Below are 20,928 nucleotides of genomic sequence, written 5' to 3'. Positions count from 1 at the left end.
ATCATCCAAGTATCTTTTCCAGTTTTGTCTTATATATAGACCGAATTGTTCATCAAATGATTTTTTAACTTTTTGGTATAATAATTCCTCTAAATAGCCGAGTGTAAGTGTGGCATATGTTGGAGCCATTTTGGTTCCCATTGCGGTACCTTTATCTTGAAGATAGTGTTTGTTGTTGAATGTGAAAACATTGTTTTGTAGTACAAGTGCTGTTGCCTCTAAAATAAAGTCTTTAGAAAAACGTTCATCTATTTGTTCTGGGTGTTTATCTATCCAATATTCTAGTGCTTGAAGTCCTAGTGGACAAGTAATATTAGTATATAAATTAACAACATCAAACGTTACTAATATTGCATTCTCGTTTACCTTATCAGGTAAGTGTCGTAAGAAATCTAAATCATCACGGACAAAACTGTTGACTTCATTACACAGAGGTTTTAATATAATGTCCAGCAAGTTACTAAGTCTTTGTGTTGGGGCGGATGGCCCCCCTACAATTGGGCGGAATTTCAAATCCTTGGGTCTAAGACAAGTGATGTATTCACAATTTTGAAGCTGTATTGCGTGTTTTATTTCATCCGATTTGTGGACTTTGGGACTTATAGTATATATATATATATATTTTTTTTTTAAAAACACAATTTGGATATATATATATATATATATATATATATATATATATATATATATATATATCCAAATTGTGTTTTAAAAAAAAATCACAGTGTCCGGTATAAAATATTAAAAGAAATAGAATAAACAGTACACAAAGTTAAAAATTTAACGCAAGCGCTTTCATTTTATAATCCTCAGGCGTTACATTTTAAAATAGTTTTGAAATGGTTTGACGTCATAAAGGCGTCCTAACATTTCACGTACATAACGACGTCATAAACGAATGAAGGGAAAAGGATTTTACGTTAAGCATATTATGACGTCATAGATAATAACAGTAAACATATTTTACAGTAAGCTATTGAGAGCCGGTTTAAGGTCTTAATAAAGTGTCTTTCTTTTTCTCGTCGGGAAATAGTATTTTCTGTATACAGTTTATAAAACGGAAATACACTGAATTGTCCGTGGCCACACACATCTATATGTTCACTAACTTTAATTTTTCTGTATTCGGGTGCTGAAATGTGTTGTTTATGAACTCGTATACGAGTTCGCAGAGTAGTTCCAGTTTCACCGATATAATGTTTTCCACAGCCAGCACATGTTATAACATAAATTAAATTTTTGGTGGAGCACGTCATATCTGAATTTACCGTAAATTCCTTGTTGTTAAATTCGAACGAACTTCCTTCATATATATATATATATATATATATATATATGTGTGTGTGTTTGTGTGTGTGTGTGTGTGTGTGTGTGTGTATGTATGTATGTATGTATGTATGTATGTGTGTGTGTATATATATAACTCTAAACACTTTGTAGAAATATTTCGACCGTGTTACCGGTCTTCTTCAGTCGTGTTTATTTCTCATAGCAACGTAACGCACGACTACATACACGAAAGTACTATGACGTCACAGTAAGTATTATAAACGTCAAAGTTGATATTGCGCGAAAAAAATTTGAGAAAGGAAAGAGTCTAATAATAAAATGAACAACATTCACCCGACCTCGTGGACACATCCTAAAATATGACTATGCATACAATTAAATATTTGGTATTAGTAATGAAACAGAATTTTAGAAATGTTTGTTCACAAAGCAGTCAACTACTGGCCTAAGTGAATACAAACAAGAAATATTACAGTAAGTAGTTAATTGTAAATACATATATATCAATATTGTTATCATCAGTTATTATAACACGTTCTTTGCATACAAGTCTTACAAGACATTAATTATTAAAGACGAAAATGTTCCCTTTTGTTTATTCCGTGTGGTACATAAATATTTAATTTTTTCTTCCATACATTTTCTCTAAAGTGACGATAAATGTCATCTTTGTAAAGTTTTTCAATTCCTATTATAGAATAATCGTCAATACTATAAGAATCCGTATAGAAATGAATAGCAACAGGGTCATCAGTTTCTCCTCTAATAAATGACAAATTCAAAACATGACTTTGGTATAAAGTTACCCCAATTTCTCCCACATATACAATTTTGTTGCACTTTTTGCAAATCACTCCATAAACTACATTGCTTGATTTACAATTGATATAATTTTTGATATCATATTTGTTACCGTTGCTGTCCTCAAATTGATTGGTTTTAATGACATATTGACATAAATTACACTTTTTAGCACAACACGCATAAATTTTCTTTTTTAAAAAATAGATTATTGTTTTTCTTATGTACCAGAATGTCTTTAAAATTTTTGTCTCTTTTAAAAGCCACTATGGGCATATCTCTAAAAACGTTTTTGAGGCGGTCAGAATTTTCAAGAATTTTTTTTGAGTAAACTCAGGTGACCTATTGCAATTAGTTTTCGTCCGTCGTCCGTTAATAACTGAACATTTTTAACTTCTTCTTAATAAGTACTAGTCCAATTCTTTTCAAATTTGGTATGAAGCATCATTGGGATAAGGGGGGGGGGGCATAGATTGTAAATGTCAGGACACCAGCACCCCTAGGGCCCTAGGCGTGGGGCCAAAATTGACCAATTTTCAAAAATCTCAAGAACCACACACATGTAAGAAAAACTAAATGTATGGTGATGTAGAGCAGGATGGTTTCTACCAAAATTGTAAATTTCATGATCCCCGGGGTAGGGGTTCTGACCCCAGGGCGGGGCCAAACTTGTTAAATAGTGTTTATGTGGAAAACACTTAAATAACATCTTCTTTAATGCTATTGATACTAAATTGAAAGTAAATAGATATTTAGGAAGAACGGGTAGTCCTTTACCAAAATTGTAAATTTGATTATTCCAGGCGTAGGGGTTTTGGTATCAGGGTGGGGCCAAAATGGTTAGTTATTAAATGTGTGAACAATAGACATTTTTAACTTCTTGATAACTATCATTCCAATTCTTTTCAAATTTGGTATGAAACATATTTAGAACAAGGGAAACATAAATTGTAAATTTCAAGATTCCTGCACTCCTGGGGCCTTAGGGGCGGGGAAAAAACTGTCCAAAAATTATACATTTTCAAAAATCTTCTTCTCAATGACCACACACATATAAGAAAAACTAAATGCATAGTGATGTAGAGCAGGAAGGCCTCTACCAAAATTGTAAATATCATGATCCCCGGGGTAGGGGTTCTGACCCCAGGGCGGGGTCAAACTTGTTATATAGTGTTTATGTGTAAAACACTTAAATAACATTTTCGTTAGTGCTTTTGATACTAAATTGAAACTAAATGGATAGAGAAATAACATTTTCGTTAGTGCTTTTGATACTAAATTGAAACTAAATGGATAGAGCAGGTAGTCTTTTACCAAAATTGTAAATTTGATTTTCCCCAGAGTAAGGGTTTTGACCCCAGGGTGGGGCCAAACTTAGTATATATAGTATTTATGTGTAAGTTTGCTGATACTGTACAAAATCTAAGTGCATACTTAGAAATATCAGAAAATAATGTACAAAAAATGGTGAATTTCATAACCCAGGGTTATGACTTAAGGATGAGTCCAAATTAGTCATATATTTTGATGTTTTAATGTTAATACACCTATTATTTAAAGCCTTTCATCTGTGTATGCACTTTTGAGGACAGTAAAGTTCTAAGAACACATCTTGTTTTATACTTTTGCTGAACATTAGAATCTAGCTTAGATATTCAGAACAGGAATTTTTTTTCTAGATTTCATATCCCATGGAAGTAGTGATACTTTTTAACTATTCTGGTGACCGATAAGGCCTGTGGGCCTCTTGTTTAATTGATTGTATCTTGCTTAACGTCTCGCTCGAGAATTTTCCACTCATATGGACACGTCACCAAGATCGGTGAAGGGCTTCAAATTTAGGCCTATGCTCGGCGCTTAAGGCCATTGAGCAGTGAGGGTTCTTCAGCGTGCCACACCTACTGTGACACGTGGCATCCGTTTTTAAGGTCATCTCCGAGGACCCGTAACATTCATACCTGATGCCGAGCGTTTGGCGATGGAACTGTCCTACCTGTTTTAACGACTTAGGTCTGTCGCGGCTGCGATTCGAACCCCGGCCTTCCGCATGTGGGGCGAACGCTCTAACCTCTTAGCCACCGCCTTATGTTGGGAAGCCCTTGAGAATAGCCTTCCACAAACGGAACACGGTTACCCTACTTTGTCTTTTTTCTGTAGTTTAGGAGATTTGATCGGTCGAGTTTCTCTACTTTCTTAAGTTCATTTTCAACATCATTATCTAAATAACCGCGTTTTCTTAGATTTTTCTTTATTTCCTTCCGCTGAATTTGATATTTTTCTTCTGTGGAACAAATTCTACGCGCACGCAGCCCAAGTCCAAAGGGAATAGATTTTTTTGTAGATTCGGGGTGGCTAGAGGTTTTATTAAGGTACATATGTTTATCGGTGGGTTTGCCGTATAAGTCAGTACAAAGGAGTCCGTCTGTTATTGAGATTGTTACATCAAGGAAATCGATTTTGGTGTTTGATAGACGTAATAGTCTGAATGTTTGGTAGTTTCTGTGGAAACGAGGGGGTTATTCATATCCGGTCTTTCTATCCCCCTCGTTTCTGTCCAAGCCTTCATAAAGTATGTGGGAAATCAGTCGCGCTTCGGTTTGAATTTATTTCAGCTTACAATTGATATGAATCGTTCGAAAACTTAATAAATCAATTCATGAATGATTTTGCCGCAAGGGAATACAATTGAAACCATTCAATTCCACACTAAAGCAACGATAATCGTCGTCATTTCAAACACTACATCCTTTCGCTATCAAATTCGCCTCCATGATAAACAATGTCTTCAGCGCATGCGTCACTTCATTTTGTAAAACACCCAGAGGCCCAAAAGGGTGAAATGACTTACTACTAGTAAATCGCACAAAAATCTAACTTTTTCAGTTTATTTTTTCATCACACGCATCGCATTTTAGTGAATGGATATATTTTTCTGAATATGAAAATACAGACAATAATAAAGACAAAAAGGGAGATGTTACATAAATTATTCTAAATGTTTGGTGGAATGAAAAATAAAAGAAAATGTAAATTAACTGTAATCGATGTTCGATATTGTCTTAAATAAATGCGCATATTGTATTTGCTGTGCTGTTTGTTTTGAAAATGTCATTGTTGTAACAAAACAAAAACAAACAATAAAACAAAACATAAAAAAAAGGAAAAGAAAAGAAAAAAATAAATAATTTAAAAAAAGAAAAAAGAAGTGTTGAAATATATGGGATTGAATAATATTTGATTGATCTCGATCATAATATCAGGCGCGGATCTTGATTTTCAAAGAGAAGTGAACCAAAGGATTTGTTGAATGTTGTTGATACAATGTACCATGATATGTGTTTTGTACCGTGCACTTATTTTACCTTATGCATGCAGTTTTACTCACGGGATGATAAGTTAGTTACCGATTAAAACATCCTTTAAAAAAGAAATTAAAACGACAAACGTATTTACAATGTTCATTGATAAATGTTCAATGTCTGACAAAAAACTTGATTTACTTAGTTTTAATTCAACAACACCCCCCCCCCCTCCCACCTTAAAACAAAATTTGATGATGTTGAAAATAATAATCAGTGTACATGAATATCAATGTTGGATTGCATAAACTAGCAGAGTTTTGAAACCCTCCCCCATGAATATTTAAAATTAAATTTTGATCTGGCATTGATCATTTGACATTTCCCCTAAAAGAGTTCAATTGATTCTTTTCGGATGCATGTGAATGAATCTCTTTGTTAGATTATTAATGTCCAGTTTGATATTGGGGGTAATAATTCATTAATGCCTCTTCAGAAAGTCTCTCCGTACCCATTATGGAACGTAAGTACATCTTAACAAGTACGTGTTGAAATTAAAAGTACCTTTCTGCTTTGCAGTTGGTAACGGGTAAGGTGCAGCAGATGAAGAATTATAATTTCTGTGAGTTGGAAAATATCTTTATTGAATTCCGACAAGCATTCCACTTGGCATCAACTCAATCTACGACTGACCATTTCTGTTTCCAAGCGCTGAACTCTTCTTGGAGAGGCGTGGGCGATTGAAAGTCGTTTTCCCGCATAAATAATCTCTCTCTCTCCAAAATCAATAGGGGGAATGCAACCGCCTAGGCCCTCCCCCGTTGAGATCCGCCAATACATGTTAAGTAGATTGAAATTAATCACCTTTACTGCAGTTTAACAGTCTGTAAAAACAGATAAAGTTCTAATGTCACAGGTTTGTTGTTCTGTCATAGATTCGTTGTTTTTCAATTCATGGTATGAAATTCCCTATAAGATTAAGAGACCCCCCCCCCCCCCCTCTAAAAAAGGAAGGTATAATGAATAAATATAATAATAATAAAATATGAAAATGAATGAATATAAAAGGGGAAAAATAGACACACGAGATGTGGTTCCTTTAATATGATTTTTAATCAAATTTCAGGAATGCAGTACACACTGCGCACTTTAAATGGTCTTTTAATATTTTTTATTCCCAATTACATTTTTACTTATTTTGTTTCCAGTAATTCATCATTTTCATATTCAGAAGAATATAAGTCCATTCACAGAAATGAAATGCAATACGTATGATGAGAAATAAACTGAAAAAGTTAGATTTTTGTGCGATTTATTAGTAGTAAGTCATTTCACCCCTTTTGGGCCTCTAGGTGTTTTACAAAATGAAGTGACGCATGCGCTGAAGACATTGTGTATCATGGAGGCGAATTTGATAGCGAAAGGATGTAGTGTTTGAAATGACGACGATTATCGTTGCTTTAGTGTGGAATTGAATGGTTTCAATTGTATTCCCTTGCGGCAAAATCATTCATGAATTGATTTATGTAAGTTTTCGAACGATTCACATCAAATGTAAACTGAAATAAATTCAAACCGAAGCGTGACTGATTTCCCACATACTTTATGAAGGTTTGGACAGAAACGAGGGGGATATGAAAGACCGAATATAAATAACCCCCTCGTTTTCACAGAAACTAAATGTTTGGATGTATTTCATTCGCGGTTCTGTACCCGTCCAGATGCCCAAAATATCCTCAATATAACGTACATAAAATAATGGTCGTTGTTTTGATTTTTCGAGAAGAATCTGTCCCCCCCCCCCCCATGTAAATACAAACGTAGTTACGCCCAAGTTTTGATCCAATCGCGGTCCATTCAGTCTGCATGCAATGTTTGTTATTGAAACTAAAATTATTATTGTCAAGAACAGCATCCAACATTTTTAATATACTTTCCGTGTCTACCTCTTTTTATGACGCTCTTGTAATGCTATTTTAATGATATCGCGAGCTTCTTTCCTAGGTAAACTGGGATAAAGTGTTTTCACGTCCATATAAAATAAAATAGAAGAATCTGGTAATGGTTGCTTTACACTTGAAAGTTTTTTCAAAATATCTGTAGTATCCTGGACATAGCTACCAAGGGATATATTCGCATTCTCAAGTTGCGACTCAACGTACTCGGCTATCTTTTCTGTCGGGTGTTGTCGGCCGTTTACTATAGTCCTGAGTGGATTGTTATTTTTGTGTATTTTTGGGTTAGCTTGGAGTTTTCCTGATGTTACTTCGGTGGGTAGTAGATAATGTGTTAATTCAGACGAAATGGATCCTTTTTTATACATTTCAGTAACTATTTTTTTTTATTTTGTTGGTAATATATATATATATATATATATCTGAAGTTATCAAATTGATTATCGGTTATCATATACATGTAATTCTAATTGCATGCCAAGAGAGACATCATCCGTTACATTGTTTTTCTGATAAGCAATACGCAAATGTGTAATTAGAGGATGACTGAAATGTATGTGCATTTATTACTTCAAAGCATTTAAAGTACCTATAAATTACGAGAGAGAGAGAGAGAGAGAGAGAGAGAGAGTACAGTGGTAGGTACAATTTGACGGATCTAAGCCAGTGCCATTTTTTTTTCTTTCGAAAAGACAACTTCAAATAATATGATACGAATTTCAGATGTTAAATGTTTGTGTTTATCGATGCTTGATCTTAGAAAACAATTAGTTTTGATAATCCCCGATTTTTGTCTTGAATCAGGGGTATATTATTTATTAAAATGCAGATGACATGACGCACAAATAAAATGACAGGTTGTTTTTTTAACAAACGTTTGGGGTTTTAAAAATGTCTTGTTTAACATTGAAAACCGATAATACATTACTCATGCATGTGCATGCATAACGGTTAAATGTTTCTTTACAAAATGAATATCTTGGTGATCTTTTTGTATTGAAAGACTTATTGAATACATTGTTGTCGTATAAAACCAAGATTTTCGAGCTGATTGTGAAACGTTGTGGAGAATTGTGAAATATCACATTTTGTTGAAGTTAAGTTTTATCTCAAATGAGTTTCACAATGGATACATACGAAATATTACCAAAACTAAAGAATCATATGCGGAAATTCTGGATAGCAAAAAATCAAGGTAAAGATAGCATGTTTATAATAATTCATAATGACATATACTAAGTGTTTAGTGCATGTATGTATTAAATGTATTGAATGTAAATATTCCATCTTCCTGAGGAATGGACAGGTCGTCCCGAAAATTTGACCATTCAGAAGTGTGTTTAGTGTATATATATATATATATATATATATATATATATATATATATATATTCATATGTTCATATTCTAGCTTATTTCTTTATTTCAACTTCAGAGTACTTGTGCGTGGAATCAGAGTGGTGTCTAACAAAGTATCAAATGTGGATTCTAAAAAATTCTAAAGAACTTTTAGCAAACCTGAAATCGCAAAACTTTTCCCAAATCAATAACATCGAAACCTATGACTTTTCAACACTTTACACGACCATTCCTCACGATAAATTAAAGACTATACATTTTGACATCATAGACAGTTGCTTCTTCAACAAAAATGGAAAAAGGAAATATTCATATCTAGTGATCAGTCATCCAAAAACTTACTTTGTTAAACACCATTCAGATTCCACGCACAAGTACTCTGAAGTTGAAATAAAAAATATGCTAGAGTTCCTCTTTGACAATATCTTCGTGGTCTGTGGTGATCAGGTCTTCCAACAGTCTGTTGGAATTCCCATAGGCACCCATGTGCTCCTTTGTTAGCTGACCTGTTTCTATATTCATATGAAGCAGAATTTATTCAAAAACCTATCCACGAGAAGACAAAATCTCTCGCTATAGCCTTCAATTCGACATTTAGGTGTATCGATGACGTTTGTCTATTAACAATGATAACTTTCATTCATATGTCGATTCGATATATCCATGTGAGCTCAAAATAAAAGACACCACATAGTCGTTCACTTCTGCTTCATACTCAGATATTTTATTGAAAGTAAACATTAACAACAAACTGACAACTCATATATATGACAAACGTGATAATTTCAGCTTCTCCATCGTCAACTTCCCATTTCTATGTAGCAATATTCCATTATCACCTGCATATGGTGTTTATATCTCTCTACTGATTCGCTACGGAAGAGCTTGTTCTGCGTATAGTCAGGTTTTAAATCGAGGTACGATACTGACAAACAAGTTGATGGTACAGGGGTTTCAACAGTCTTGATTGAAATCAGCATTTCGCAAATTTTATGGTCGTTATAACGATCTAGTTGGTCAGTACAACCTATCATTGGGTCAAATGCTGTCTAACATGTTTGATACCGATTGTTAGACCGTTCTTGGCACACTGATTTTGACTACGGATACATGTAACTCCGTTTATCTGATCAGAATATAGGGCTCATGGCGGATGTGACCGGTCGACAGGGGATGCTTACTCCTCCTAGACACCTGATCCCACCTCTGGTGTATCCAGAGGTTGTGTTTTCCCAACTATCTATTTTGTATTGCTTATAGGAGTTATCAGATTGATCACTGTTCGTTATCTTCACCTTTCATTAGATTATTATTAGAAGCAAAAATACAAACCATCGAATGATTTATTTTTAAAATCCCGAGTTAATTACATTTGACCGAGAGTGTGTTCAATGTACTTTGATAAAAAAAATTATTAAACAAGAGGCCCGCAGGCCTTATCGGTCACCTCAATACTAATGAAAAAGTATCACTACTTCCAAGGGCTATGAAATCTAGAAAAAAAAATCCTGTTTTGAATATCTAAGCTAAATTTTAATGTTCAGCAAAAGTATAAAACAAAATGTGTTCTTAAAACTTCACTGCCTTCAAAAGTGCATACACTGATGGAAGGCTTTAAATAATAGGTGTATTAACATTAAACATATGACTAATTTGGACTCATCCTTAAGTCATAATCCTGAATTTTGATTGAAATTCACCATTTTTTGTTCATCATTTTCTGCTATTCCTAAGTAAGCATTTAAATTTTATACAGTATCAGCAAACTTACACATAAATAAAATATATACTATAAGTTTGGTCCCACCCTGGGATCAAAACACTTACTCTGGGGAAAATTGAATTTACAATTTTGGTAAAAGGCTACCTGCTCTTCCATTTAGTTTCAATTTAGTATCAAAAGCACTAACGAAAATGTTATTTAAGTGTTTTACACATAAACACTATATAAGTTTGGCCCCGCCCTGGGATCATGAAATTTACAATTTTAGTAAAGTCCGTCCTGCTCTACATCACTATGCATTTAGTTCTTCTTACATGTGTGTGGTTCTTGAGAAGAAGATTTTTGAAAATTGGTCAATTTTGGGCAGTTTTTGCCCCGTCCCTAGGGCCCCAGGGGTGCTGGTGTCCTGAAATTTACAATTTATGTCCCCCTTGTCCCAATGATGCTTCATACCAATTTGAAAAGAATTGGACTGGTAGTTATTAAGAAGAAGTTAAAAATGTTCAATTGTTGACGCACGACGACGGACGAAAACCAATTGCGATAGGTCGCCTGAGTTCATCGGGAGTGTCTGGATAATGCATTGATTTTTGTATAACAAGTATAATCCATGCAAATTCCTAGGGTCTTTATCACAATAGAAATAAATTACGGTTAGCTAGTTTGGGTATTTACAATTTTTTCCACCGCGTTGCGTTGCCTGGAACATGCATAAAAGTCGTGTCGTGTACTGTGGGTCACCTGAGTCACTCATGCTATTGGTCGCGTCTGTCGATCTTTAACAATTGAACGTTTTCAATCTCTTGATAAACGCCCCTTCATTTTTTTTAAATTTGGCATTATTGTCCCCTTGTCAAGTCGGACATGAATTGTGAATTTCAGTACTCCCACCTCCAAGGCCTTCTGAGCAGGTCAAAATCTGCCAAATATGTATCAATGTAAAACAATAATCGTCTTTACAACCGCACATCTGTAAGAAAAACTAAATGCATAGTCATATAGAGCTGGACAGACTACTAAATGTAAATTTTCATAATGAAAGGTGAAGATAACGAACAGTTATCAATCTCATAACTCCTATAAGCAATACAAAATAGATAGTTGGGCAAACAGGGATCTTTGAATACACCAGAGGTGTATCCAGGGGTCCTTAAATTTGGAGTTTTGAATCCATGGCGGGATTGATTTTATATTGTTTAACAATGTCCACTGGATATCTTTTATTTACTCATATGGACACGTCATCGTTGCCGTTGAAGGGCCTTTTCTCGGCGCTTAACGGCTTTTGAGCAGAGAGTGATCTTTATCGTGTGACAAGGGACCTTAGTTTTTGCAGTCCCATCCGAAGGACCGACCCATTTAGTCGCCTCTTACGACAAACAAGGGATATTGAGAACCTATTCTAACCCATCTTTTCACGGGATTAAACCTAGCGTATAATGATTGCATTCTGTGCGAGACACTTTTAAAGATTAACATCTTCTTTAAAATTTGACATGAATTAATAACATCAAGGGGAGAGGACAAGAGTGTCTGTCACCCACCTTTAATAACAATATCCATTTTTTGTTAGTTTGTAATGCAAATAAAAGATACATTGAGTGACAACCCCTCCCCCACTTACCCCAGCTTGAAAGTTCTGATATAATAGTAGAAGACACACACCACCACCAATTAAGAAAATGAAGATACATGTATGAGGCACTCATAGTAGAGGACTCTAACCACCCCATCCCACCCCCAACGATTGACGAAAATGAAGTGTAGGGGGAAATTATTGAGGTAGTCAAACTAAAAGACTCTTTAACCCTTCACTCCCACATTAGGACTTTGAACATCGGACAAAACATCTTGGTTTGTTTGAGTGTTTTGTTTTATTTCATTGCTGTTTTCGTTCATCTTTTTTAATTATTATTTTGAATGACAAGAAATTTGGAAGAATTCAATTTTCCATTTTCCCCTGTTGTACCCCCCCCCCCATGAAAAATGACGATACATGCCTGGTTATTACATGTACATTTTGCCTTGCAACACATGCATGTATATTAATTGTATGGTGCATGTAGAATTGCACCCTTTACCAAGTTTTCCTTCATTTATACAGTGTAAGGAATGGTAAACCAAAATCACAAAACAAAATGCATAAAGACCAAGATATTTTCAAGCGTAGGAACTTCATTCATGAATACATTTATTCAGAAAAATCGCATGCATGAATTGCAGGACTATAGTATTTGTGTGTTTTAACGTTTCTGTAACATGCCATAATGATTATACTTTGAGGCTTGATTGTAATTTATTCATAAATATTTTCATTTCGTAGATCTGGTGCAATGGCCATACCGCTGTACGTAGAAATTTCAAATTCAATGTATTCGATAAGATGTTAGTATGCATAAATCAGTAAAATTCGTGTTGAGGTTTTATTTGATATTATACAATGTCAATATACTGTAATGCATTAGTAGGATATGCAGAAGGCAAGAATATAAACATTTTCTTTTTTCATTTTCAGTATCAATATCTATATAATCACAAAAAAAAAACATTATATAATTTATATCCAGATTCATTTATACCGATTTAGATATCAATAAAAACAAAGCTGCATAGTTTGGGAGAGGGGTTTCTAACGAGTCTGATGAAATTAAAAGAAGGAACCCAACATTTGCATTCAAACTAGATGTACTTCAAAATGAATTCATTTCTGCTCTGACTGAAAGCATGATTCTAAATTCGAGAACGAATCTTGCATACAAAATAATTAATAGGGGAACACATAAATTCGAGCTCCTTTGGAATTTAATGAAATGTAGATATGCACCTTTCTTTCAACACGAATTAATATGTTGTTTCAGGCAGGAAGTGGGGTGGGCAGGAAGGCTGGTCTGCTTTCCCACTTTTTTTGACAATTTTCTTTTTCCCCGTTATTCTAACATACAAAGTCAGTATTTTCTACATGCACAGTTCAAACTAATTTTTTTAAATTTGTAATGAATTCAATTATAAGTATCAACTCCTGTAAGTTTCCAATATATTGTCAATCACAAATTTTTAAATACATGTAGCTGGAAATTTTTAATGCTTGTATGCTTACATTTATATAAGTGATCAATTTTCTTTCCTTCTGTGAAATGATATATTTTAAATCAAAGTAGGACGGTCGCTCTCTCTCTCTCTCTCTCTCTCTCTCTCAATGAATATGGACATACAGAGACCGTAAACAATTATGTGGTTCCAAATGAGACAACAAAACTATATTTTCGTTTATAAATTTCCTTTCATATGTGTCTTTGTGTAATGAACTGTTTATTATGGATTGCAAATGTAATACACGCGTTTGCACACAGATGTATATTTTCGATCATTATTCCCTTATTTGTATATCCAAGTTTGTATATGATCATCGAGAAATTTTGAATTGTGCACGCAATATATCCAACCAGATATTAGATTCCCGATTTCTACAAACTGCAAAACCTCGACCAGACAAGCATTCAAAACAGGAAATTTTTTCGACTCTGACATCTCCCCTGATTGAAGACACCCTGTTTGGCACGGGTGAAATGTGTCGCAGTCTGTATAATGGAATGACAACGTGTTGTAAAGTTCTAACGAGATACAAATGGAGTTTATCATTTTGTTTCGTGGATTTATCAGAATAAAGAGAATCTAATATTTTCGGTAAGTGCACATCTCCGATACCTGTTAAATAGACGCCCGTATTTGATACTTTTTTTGGCGATTATACCTTGTGCATTGCATATTATGCATATGGCATGCACCTTTATTTTGCAAGAATTCATAAAAATAATATATTTTATGCTCTTTGTCTATTCCATTCTATCAGTATGTAATTGGCAAATGAGTTATCCGCATTTATTTTATTAGAAAATGGAAATACTTGCATGCACTTGCAAGTATGCAAGAAAAGCTTCTTTTTTTTGCATTTTTGTCTAACTTATCAAAACTTCCAGAATGTTGCATTAGTATACAATCAATATTTTGTAATTTTGAGCAAAGCATAATGTTTTAAAATGTTATTTTATTTGTTTCTCATTCCCTATATATTACTATCGGAGATGTGCACTGGTCCAGTCCACCTAGAAAAATCACTCAGGTGTGACAATCACATTTGGGGTATATACGGGTAGAGTAAATTAGGCTACCTGAGAGAAATATGGCGGATAAGATGAGAAAGGTGTACGTATTTATTAATTCATGTCAGCTTTAACACCTTTCTCATCTTATCCGCCATATTTCTCTCAGGTAGCCTAATTTACTCTACCCGTATATACCCCAAATGTGATTGTCACACCTGAGTGATTTTTCTAGATGGACTCGACCAGTGCACATCTCCATAAGTAATATATAGGGAATGAGAAACAAATAAAATAACATTTTAAAACATTATGCTTTGCTCAAAACTACAAAACATTTATTGTATACCAATGCAACATTCTGAAAGTTTAGATAATTTAGACAAAAATGTAAAAAATAATAAATAAATAAATAAAAAAAAGCTTTTCTTGCATACTTGCAAGTGCATGCAAGTATTTGCAGTTTCTTATGAAATAAATGCGGATAAATCATTTGCCAATTACTTACTGATAGAATGGAATAAGCAAAGAGCAAAAAATCTATTATTTATATCAATTTTTGCAAAATACAGGTGCATGCCATATGCATAATATGTAATGCACATGGCATATTCGCCAAAAAAAAAAAGCATGGATCACATACGGACGTCTACTCAACAGGTATCGGAGATGTGCACTCACCGAAAATATTAGATTCTCTTTATTCTGATAAATCCACGAAACAAAATGATAAAACTCCATTTGTATCTCGTTAGAACTTTACAACACGTTGTCTCATTCCATTATACAGACTGCGACACACTTCACCCGTGCCAAACAGGTTATCTTCAATCAGGGGAGATGTCAGAGTTGAAAAGTTTTCCTGTATTGAATGCTTGTCTGGTCGAGGTTTTGCAGTTTATAGAAATCGGGAATCTAATCATATAAACTGAGCATCTGGTTGGATATATTGCATGCACAAATCAAAATTTATCGATGATCATATACAAACTTGGATATACAAATAAGGGAATAAGAATCGAAATATACATCTGTGTGAAAATGCGGGTATTACACTTGCGATCCATAATAAACAGTTGATTACACAAAGACACATATAAAAGGAAATATATAAACGAAAATATAATTTTATTGTCTCTTTGGGAACCATATAATTGTTTACGGTCTCTGTATGTCCATATTCATTGAGAGAGAGAGAGAGAGAGAGAGAGAGAGAGAGAGAGCGTCTTACTTCGATGTATAATATATCATTTCACAGAAAGAAAGAAAACTGATCACGGATGTAAATGTAAGCTTACAAGCATTAAAAATTTCCAGCTATTTAAAAATTTGTGATTGACAATATATTGGAAACTTACAGAAGTTGATGGTTATAATTGTATTCATTACAAGTTTTAAAAAAAAATATTAGTTTGAACTGTGGATGTAGACAATACTGACTTTGTATGTTAGAATAACGGAAAAAAGTAAATTGTCAAAAAAGTGGGGAGAGCAGACCAGCCTCCCTGCCTACCCCAATCCCCTGTATACATGCCTGAAACAATATATCAATTCGTGTTGAAAGAAAGGTGCATATCTGCATTTTATCAAATTCCAAAGGAGATCAAATTTATGTATGTTCCCTATTAATGATTTTGTATGCAAGATTCGTTCCCGAATTCAGAATCATGCTTTCAGTCAGAGCAGAAATGAATTCATTTTGAAGTACATCCAGCTTGAATGCAAATGTGGGGTTCCTTCTTTTAATTTCATCAGACTCATTAGAAACCCCTCACCCAAACTATGCAGCTTTGTTTTTATTGATATCTAAATCGGTATAAATGAATCCGGATATAAATTATATAATGTTTTTTCGTGATCATATCGGTATTGATACTAATAATGAAAAAGGAAAAGGTTTATACTCTTGCCTTTTGCATATCCTACTAATGCATTACAGTATATTGACACTGTATCATGCAACGAACAGTGATCAATCTCATATCAAATAAAACTTCAACACGAATTTTACTGATTTATGAATACTAACATCTAATCGAATACATTTGAATTTGAAATTTCAACGTACAGAGGTATGTCTACTTTCAGTATATATCCATTGCGCCAGATCTACGAAAAGAAAATATTTATGAATAAATGTGTTACACTCAAGCCTGAAAGTAATCATTATGGCATGTTACAGAAACGTTAAAACACATATATAATCTAGTCCTGCAATGCACGCAAGCGATTTTTCTGACTACATGTATTTATGCATTTTGTTTTGTAATTTTGGTTTACCATTCCTTACACTGTGGAAATGAAGGAACACTTGGTAAAGGGTGCAATTATACACCATACAATTAGTATACATACATGTGTTGCAACGTAAAATGTACATGTAATAACCAGACATGTATCGTCATTTTTCATGGGAGGGGGGGGGGGTACAACATGAAGACAAAATCGAGAATTGGATTCTTCAAAATTTATTGCCTTTTGAAAATAATAATTTAAAAAAGATTAACGAAAACAGCAATAAAATAAAACAAAAAACCCAAACAAACCAAGATGTTTAGTCCGATGTTCAAAGGCCTAATGTGGGGGTGAAGGGTTAAAGAGTCTTTTACTTTGACTGCCTCAATAATTCCCCCCTACACTTCATTTTCTTCAATCGTTGGGGTGAGATGGGGTGGTTAGAGTCCTCTAGCTACTGTGAGTGCCTTATAATATCTTCATTTTCTTAATTGGTGGTGGTGTGTGTCTTCTTCTATTATATCAGAACTTTCAAGCTGGGGTCAAGTGGGGGGAGGGGGTTGTCACCCAATATATCTTTTATTTGCATTACAAAATAACAAATATGGATATTGTTATCAAAAGTGGGGAGCAGACACCCTTGTCCCCTCCCCTTGATTCTATGTACTTGATAACGACGCATAATATGATAAATTCAATTATTACATTTTGCATTAGTACAATTTGCATCGAGTTCAACGCAGAATGTAATAACGCAAAATGTCATAGATATATAAGATCTATTAAATGCCAAATTAGCATAAAATGAAGTAATTGAAAATAACATTATCCAAAATTATGTTTAAATTTTAATTATTGCGTGCTTTAAATGTATTAAATAAATCTGTATTATCCATTAACGAGAGCAATATTGAGTTACTGTTCTCCTTTAAATGAATTAACGATATCATTTGTCTTAATAAGAGCGCGATTATTACAAGATGATCACAAGATCATCGTTTGAATCCCACCTTTCCTCTCAAGTTCATTTATTTTCACTCACACCATCCATATATCTCTCTCATACCATACAATCTTACAGTGTTGTATATGCAAATTATATATGTATGAACAATTTAAGTACCTGTAAATGATTTCCTGATTTATAAATCTGCAATACTCTGACCAGTAAATCACACGGCATAAGGATTCATGCACAATACAGGGTAAATATTATACAGCCCAGTAGCTAAGTACTTCGTTACTAGCTTGAAAATACGGATGTATATTTAATTGCTGTTATGAAATTTAGAAATTCATTTCAAAATTAAGGATTATCTCCCTCACGCATAGCTCTTATCCTTAAACGAATTTGACTCCACTTTTTTGGCTCACTGTTTTTGCCTATAATAGCTCTAAAACTTCATTGTTATTTCGGATTTCAAACATTTCGGTTGAGCATCACTGAAGAGACATAATTTGTCGAAATGCGCATCTGGTGCATCAAAATTGGTACCGTATAAGTTTTACTATGATACTTCCCCTGATTGAAGATAGCTGATCGGCACGGGCGAAGTGTGTCGCAGTCTGTACAATGGTATTTACTGTTGGAATACAAATGGAGTTTATCGTTTTGTTTCATGGATTGTTAATAAAGGGAGTTTTACTACTACTTAGAGTATTTTCGACAAGTGTACAAGTACATCTGCGATCCTTTACAGATATTACGAGTAGACCCAGGATAGTCGTCCGCATTCGATGCGTTTTGATGGCGAGCACACATGTCATGTGCATAAATACAGTAGTATTTATATATTTGCATTTTGCTTGAAGTAAGTGTGAATGGTATAGATTTTATACCCTTTGCTTATTCTATTTTATCAATAGATAATAGATGAAATATTTCTCCGCGTTTTTGTATAGTTTTGACATATTTACTGCAAATGTACGTACATTCACGTAAAGAAAAGGCATTCTATATTTATTTATCCAAGGCTTTTAAAATGATTTACTACTGTCCGGTATGTTTATTGTAATTTTGAGCAATGCGTGGTGTTCGAAAAACGTGATTTTATTTCTTCTTGATGTCCTATAAATTAGTATCGGAGATGTACGTGTTACCTGTCGAAGCTACCCGCACAGGTAAATCGAAGACACTGATGTGAAGTGAAGCGTAGCAAAACTCGTCCCCTTATATACCATGCGAACCCTGATACATATAACAATAAAATATCCAACTAATATGGCGGATTAGTAAAGAAATATGGCGGATATATAGAATTATACTATATTTATTCATTCATGTCAGCTTTAAAGGGGCATGGAAACGGTTGAGCTGACAATTTTATGTTTCCATTTCTATTGTTTACAATGCTTAAGTAAAGTATTTCTAATGGTCAACCAAAATTTTGATATCAATTTTGGAGTTACAAGTGAGATGCAGCACTCACAATTATTTGTTATGTAAACGTGGCTCGTGTCATGTTTTTGTTTTATGTGGATTGATTAAAGGAAAATATGATATTTAAAACAAAATGACTTGTGCTGAACATTTTATCTGTTTATTGGTGTTCAGAATTAACTTGTAAATTGAAAAATCTGCTTTAAACGAGCTTTTACTATTACATAACTGACAACTCAACTGTATGACAAACGGGATGATTTCAGCTTCTCCATCGTCAACTTCTCATATTTATGTAACAATATTCCATTATCACCTGCATATGGTGTTTATATCTCTCAACTGATTCGATACGCAAGAGCTTGTTCTGCGTATAGTTAGTTTTTAAATCGAGGTACGATACTGACAAACAAGTTGATGGTACAGGGGTTTCTACAGTCTCGATTGAAGTCAGCATTTCGCAAATTCTATGGTCATTATAACGACCTAGTTCGTCAATACAACCAATCATTAGGACAAATGTTGTCTGACGTGTTTCATACCGATTGTTAGGTCGTTCTTGGCACACTGATTTTAACTACGGATCACTCCGTTTACCTGATAAGGATAAAGGGCTCACGGCGGGTGTGGCCAGTCGACAGGGGATGCTTACTCCTCCTAGGCACCTGAACCCACCTCTGGTGTGTCCAGGGGTCCGTGTTTTTCCAACTATCTATTTTGTATTGCTTATAGGAGTTATGAGATTGATTAGTGTTCGTTATCTTCACCCATGTTAAAAAAAAACATGGCACGAGCCTTGTTTACATAACAACGAATTGTGAGCTATGTATCTCCCATATACCTCGACAACTGACATTGAAATGTTTGCTAGGAAATGCCTTAGTTAAGTATACTAAACATCAAAAATGGAAAAATAAATTTTGAAAATGTTCAGCTCAAATCGTGTCCATGGGCCTTTAATGCTATCAATACTAAATTGAAACTAAACATATAATTATTTAAAAGGAGTAGTTAATCCCTTTAGCAGTAAGAAATTCCATGATACTAGGAATTTAAAAGAATGAAAAGGTTTTATTACCAAGATGATTAAATATCTAACATTTGAAAGACTTCTTTAATTTTGCTGATACTATATAAAAATCAAAAGGGAGAGAGGGGTGTACTAAATATGTGAATTTCGCAACCTCAAAGGTAGATGTTCCAAGCCAAGAGCGGGATAAATATGGGAAACTTATTACAGATTTCGTAGACATCAGGATTAGCGATACTTTTACCTAATTCAGGTAAATGTCAAGACCCGTGTGTCTCTTATCAGAGTAGATTTTCAAATTATTTGTGACAATAAATTCATTTGCATGCTAGAGACATATCACATGTTTTCATTGTTTTCTATACGTATATTTCAGAACAGGTTTCGGCTTCCGAAAAAACCAGATTACTAATGAAAAATACCAGGGAACTTTGGAGATTTCTGGAAATAGTCATTGGCACAGAAAATGATGTTCAAATTCGGAGGAACGTTCTTGAATTGTTCATGGAAGTGAAAAACGCTTCACAGGTTACTAGGTTTTATTTTTCTGGGAGTAGAAATGAAGGATTTATATTTCCCTGGAGTGATATTGATGTCATGACTACCTGTTTGGCTTGGGAGGTTGTCATTCAAGGGAAAGGGTACACAAACACAGACTCTTTATTTCAAGCTTCTGATGTGGACTGTCAACCAGGGTTTTGCAAGCTGCTACGGAATCCTGACTGTTGTAGATGTAGTACAGATATAAATGTTGGTG

At 34.2% G+C, this 20,928-nt stretch overlaps 1 protein-coding gene across 1 annotated transcript in view; it reads left to right on the top strand.

Annotated features, from left to right (window-relative positions):
- The first annotated feature begins 8,400 nt into the window (after positions 1 to 8,400).
- LOC125650022 (uncharacterized) overlaps positions 8,401 to 20,928 on the top strand; it is a 41,590-nt gene continuing 29,062 nt past the window's right edge. The window contains exons 1-2 of the mRNA XM_048877964.2: positions 8,401 to 8,540; positions 20,548 to 20,925. Coding sequence (XP_048733921.1) covers positions 8,459 to 8,540; positions 20,548 to 20,925 — 460 coding nt within the window. The 5' untranslated portion in view covers positions 8,401 to 8,458. The remainder of the gene's footprint in view (positions 8,541 to 20,547; positions 20,926 to 20,928) is intronic.

Source organism: Ostrea edulis, chromosome 5, assembly GCF_947568905.1.
Source record: "Ostrea edulis chromosome 5, xbOstEdul1.1, whole genome shotgun sequence".
Taxonomy (NCBI): Eukaryota; Metazoa; Mollusca; class Bivalvia; order Ostreida; family Ostreidae; genus Ostrea; species Ostrea edulis.
The sequence above is the reverse complement of the archived record's forward strand: the minus strand, read 5'-3'. Positions and strand labels throughout refer to the sequence as shown.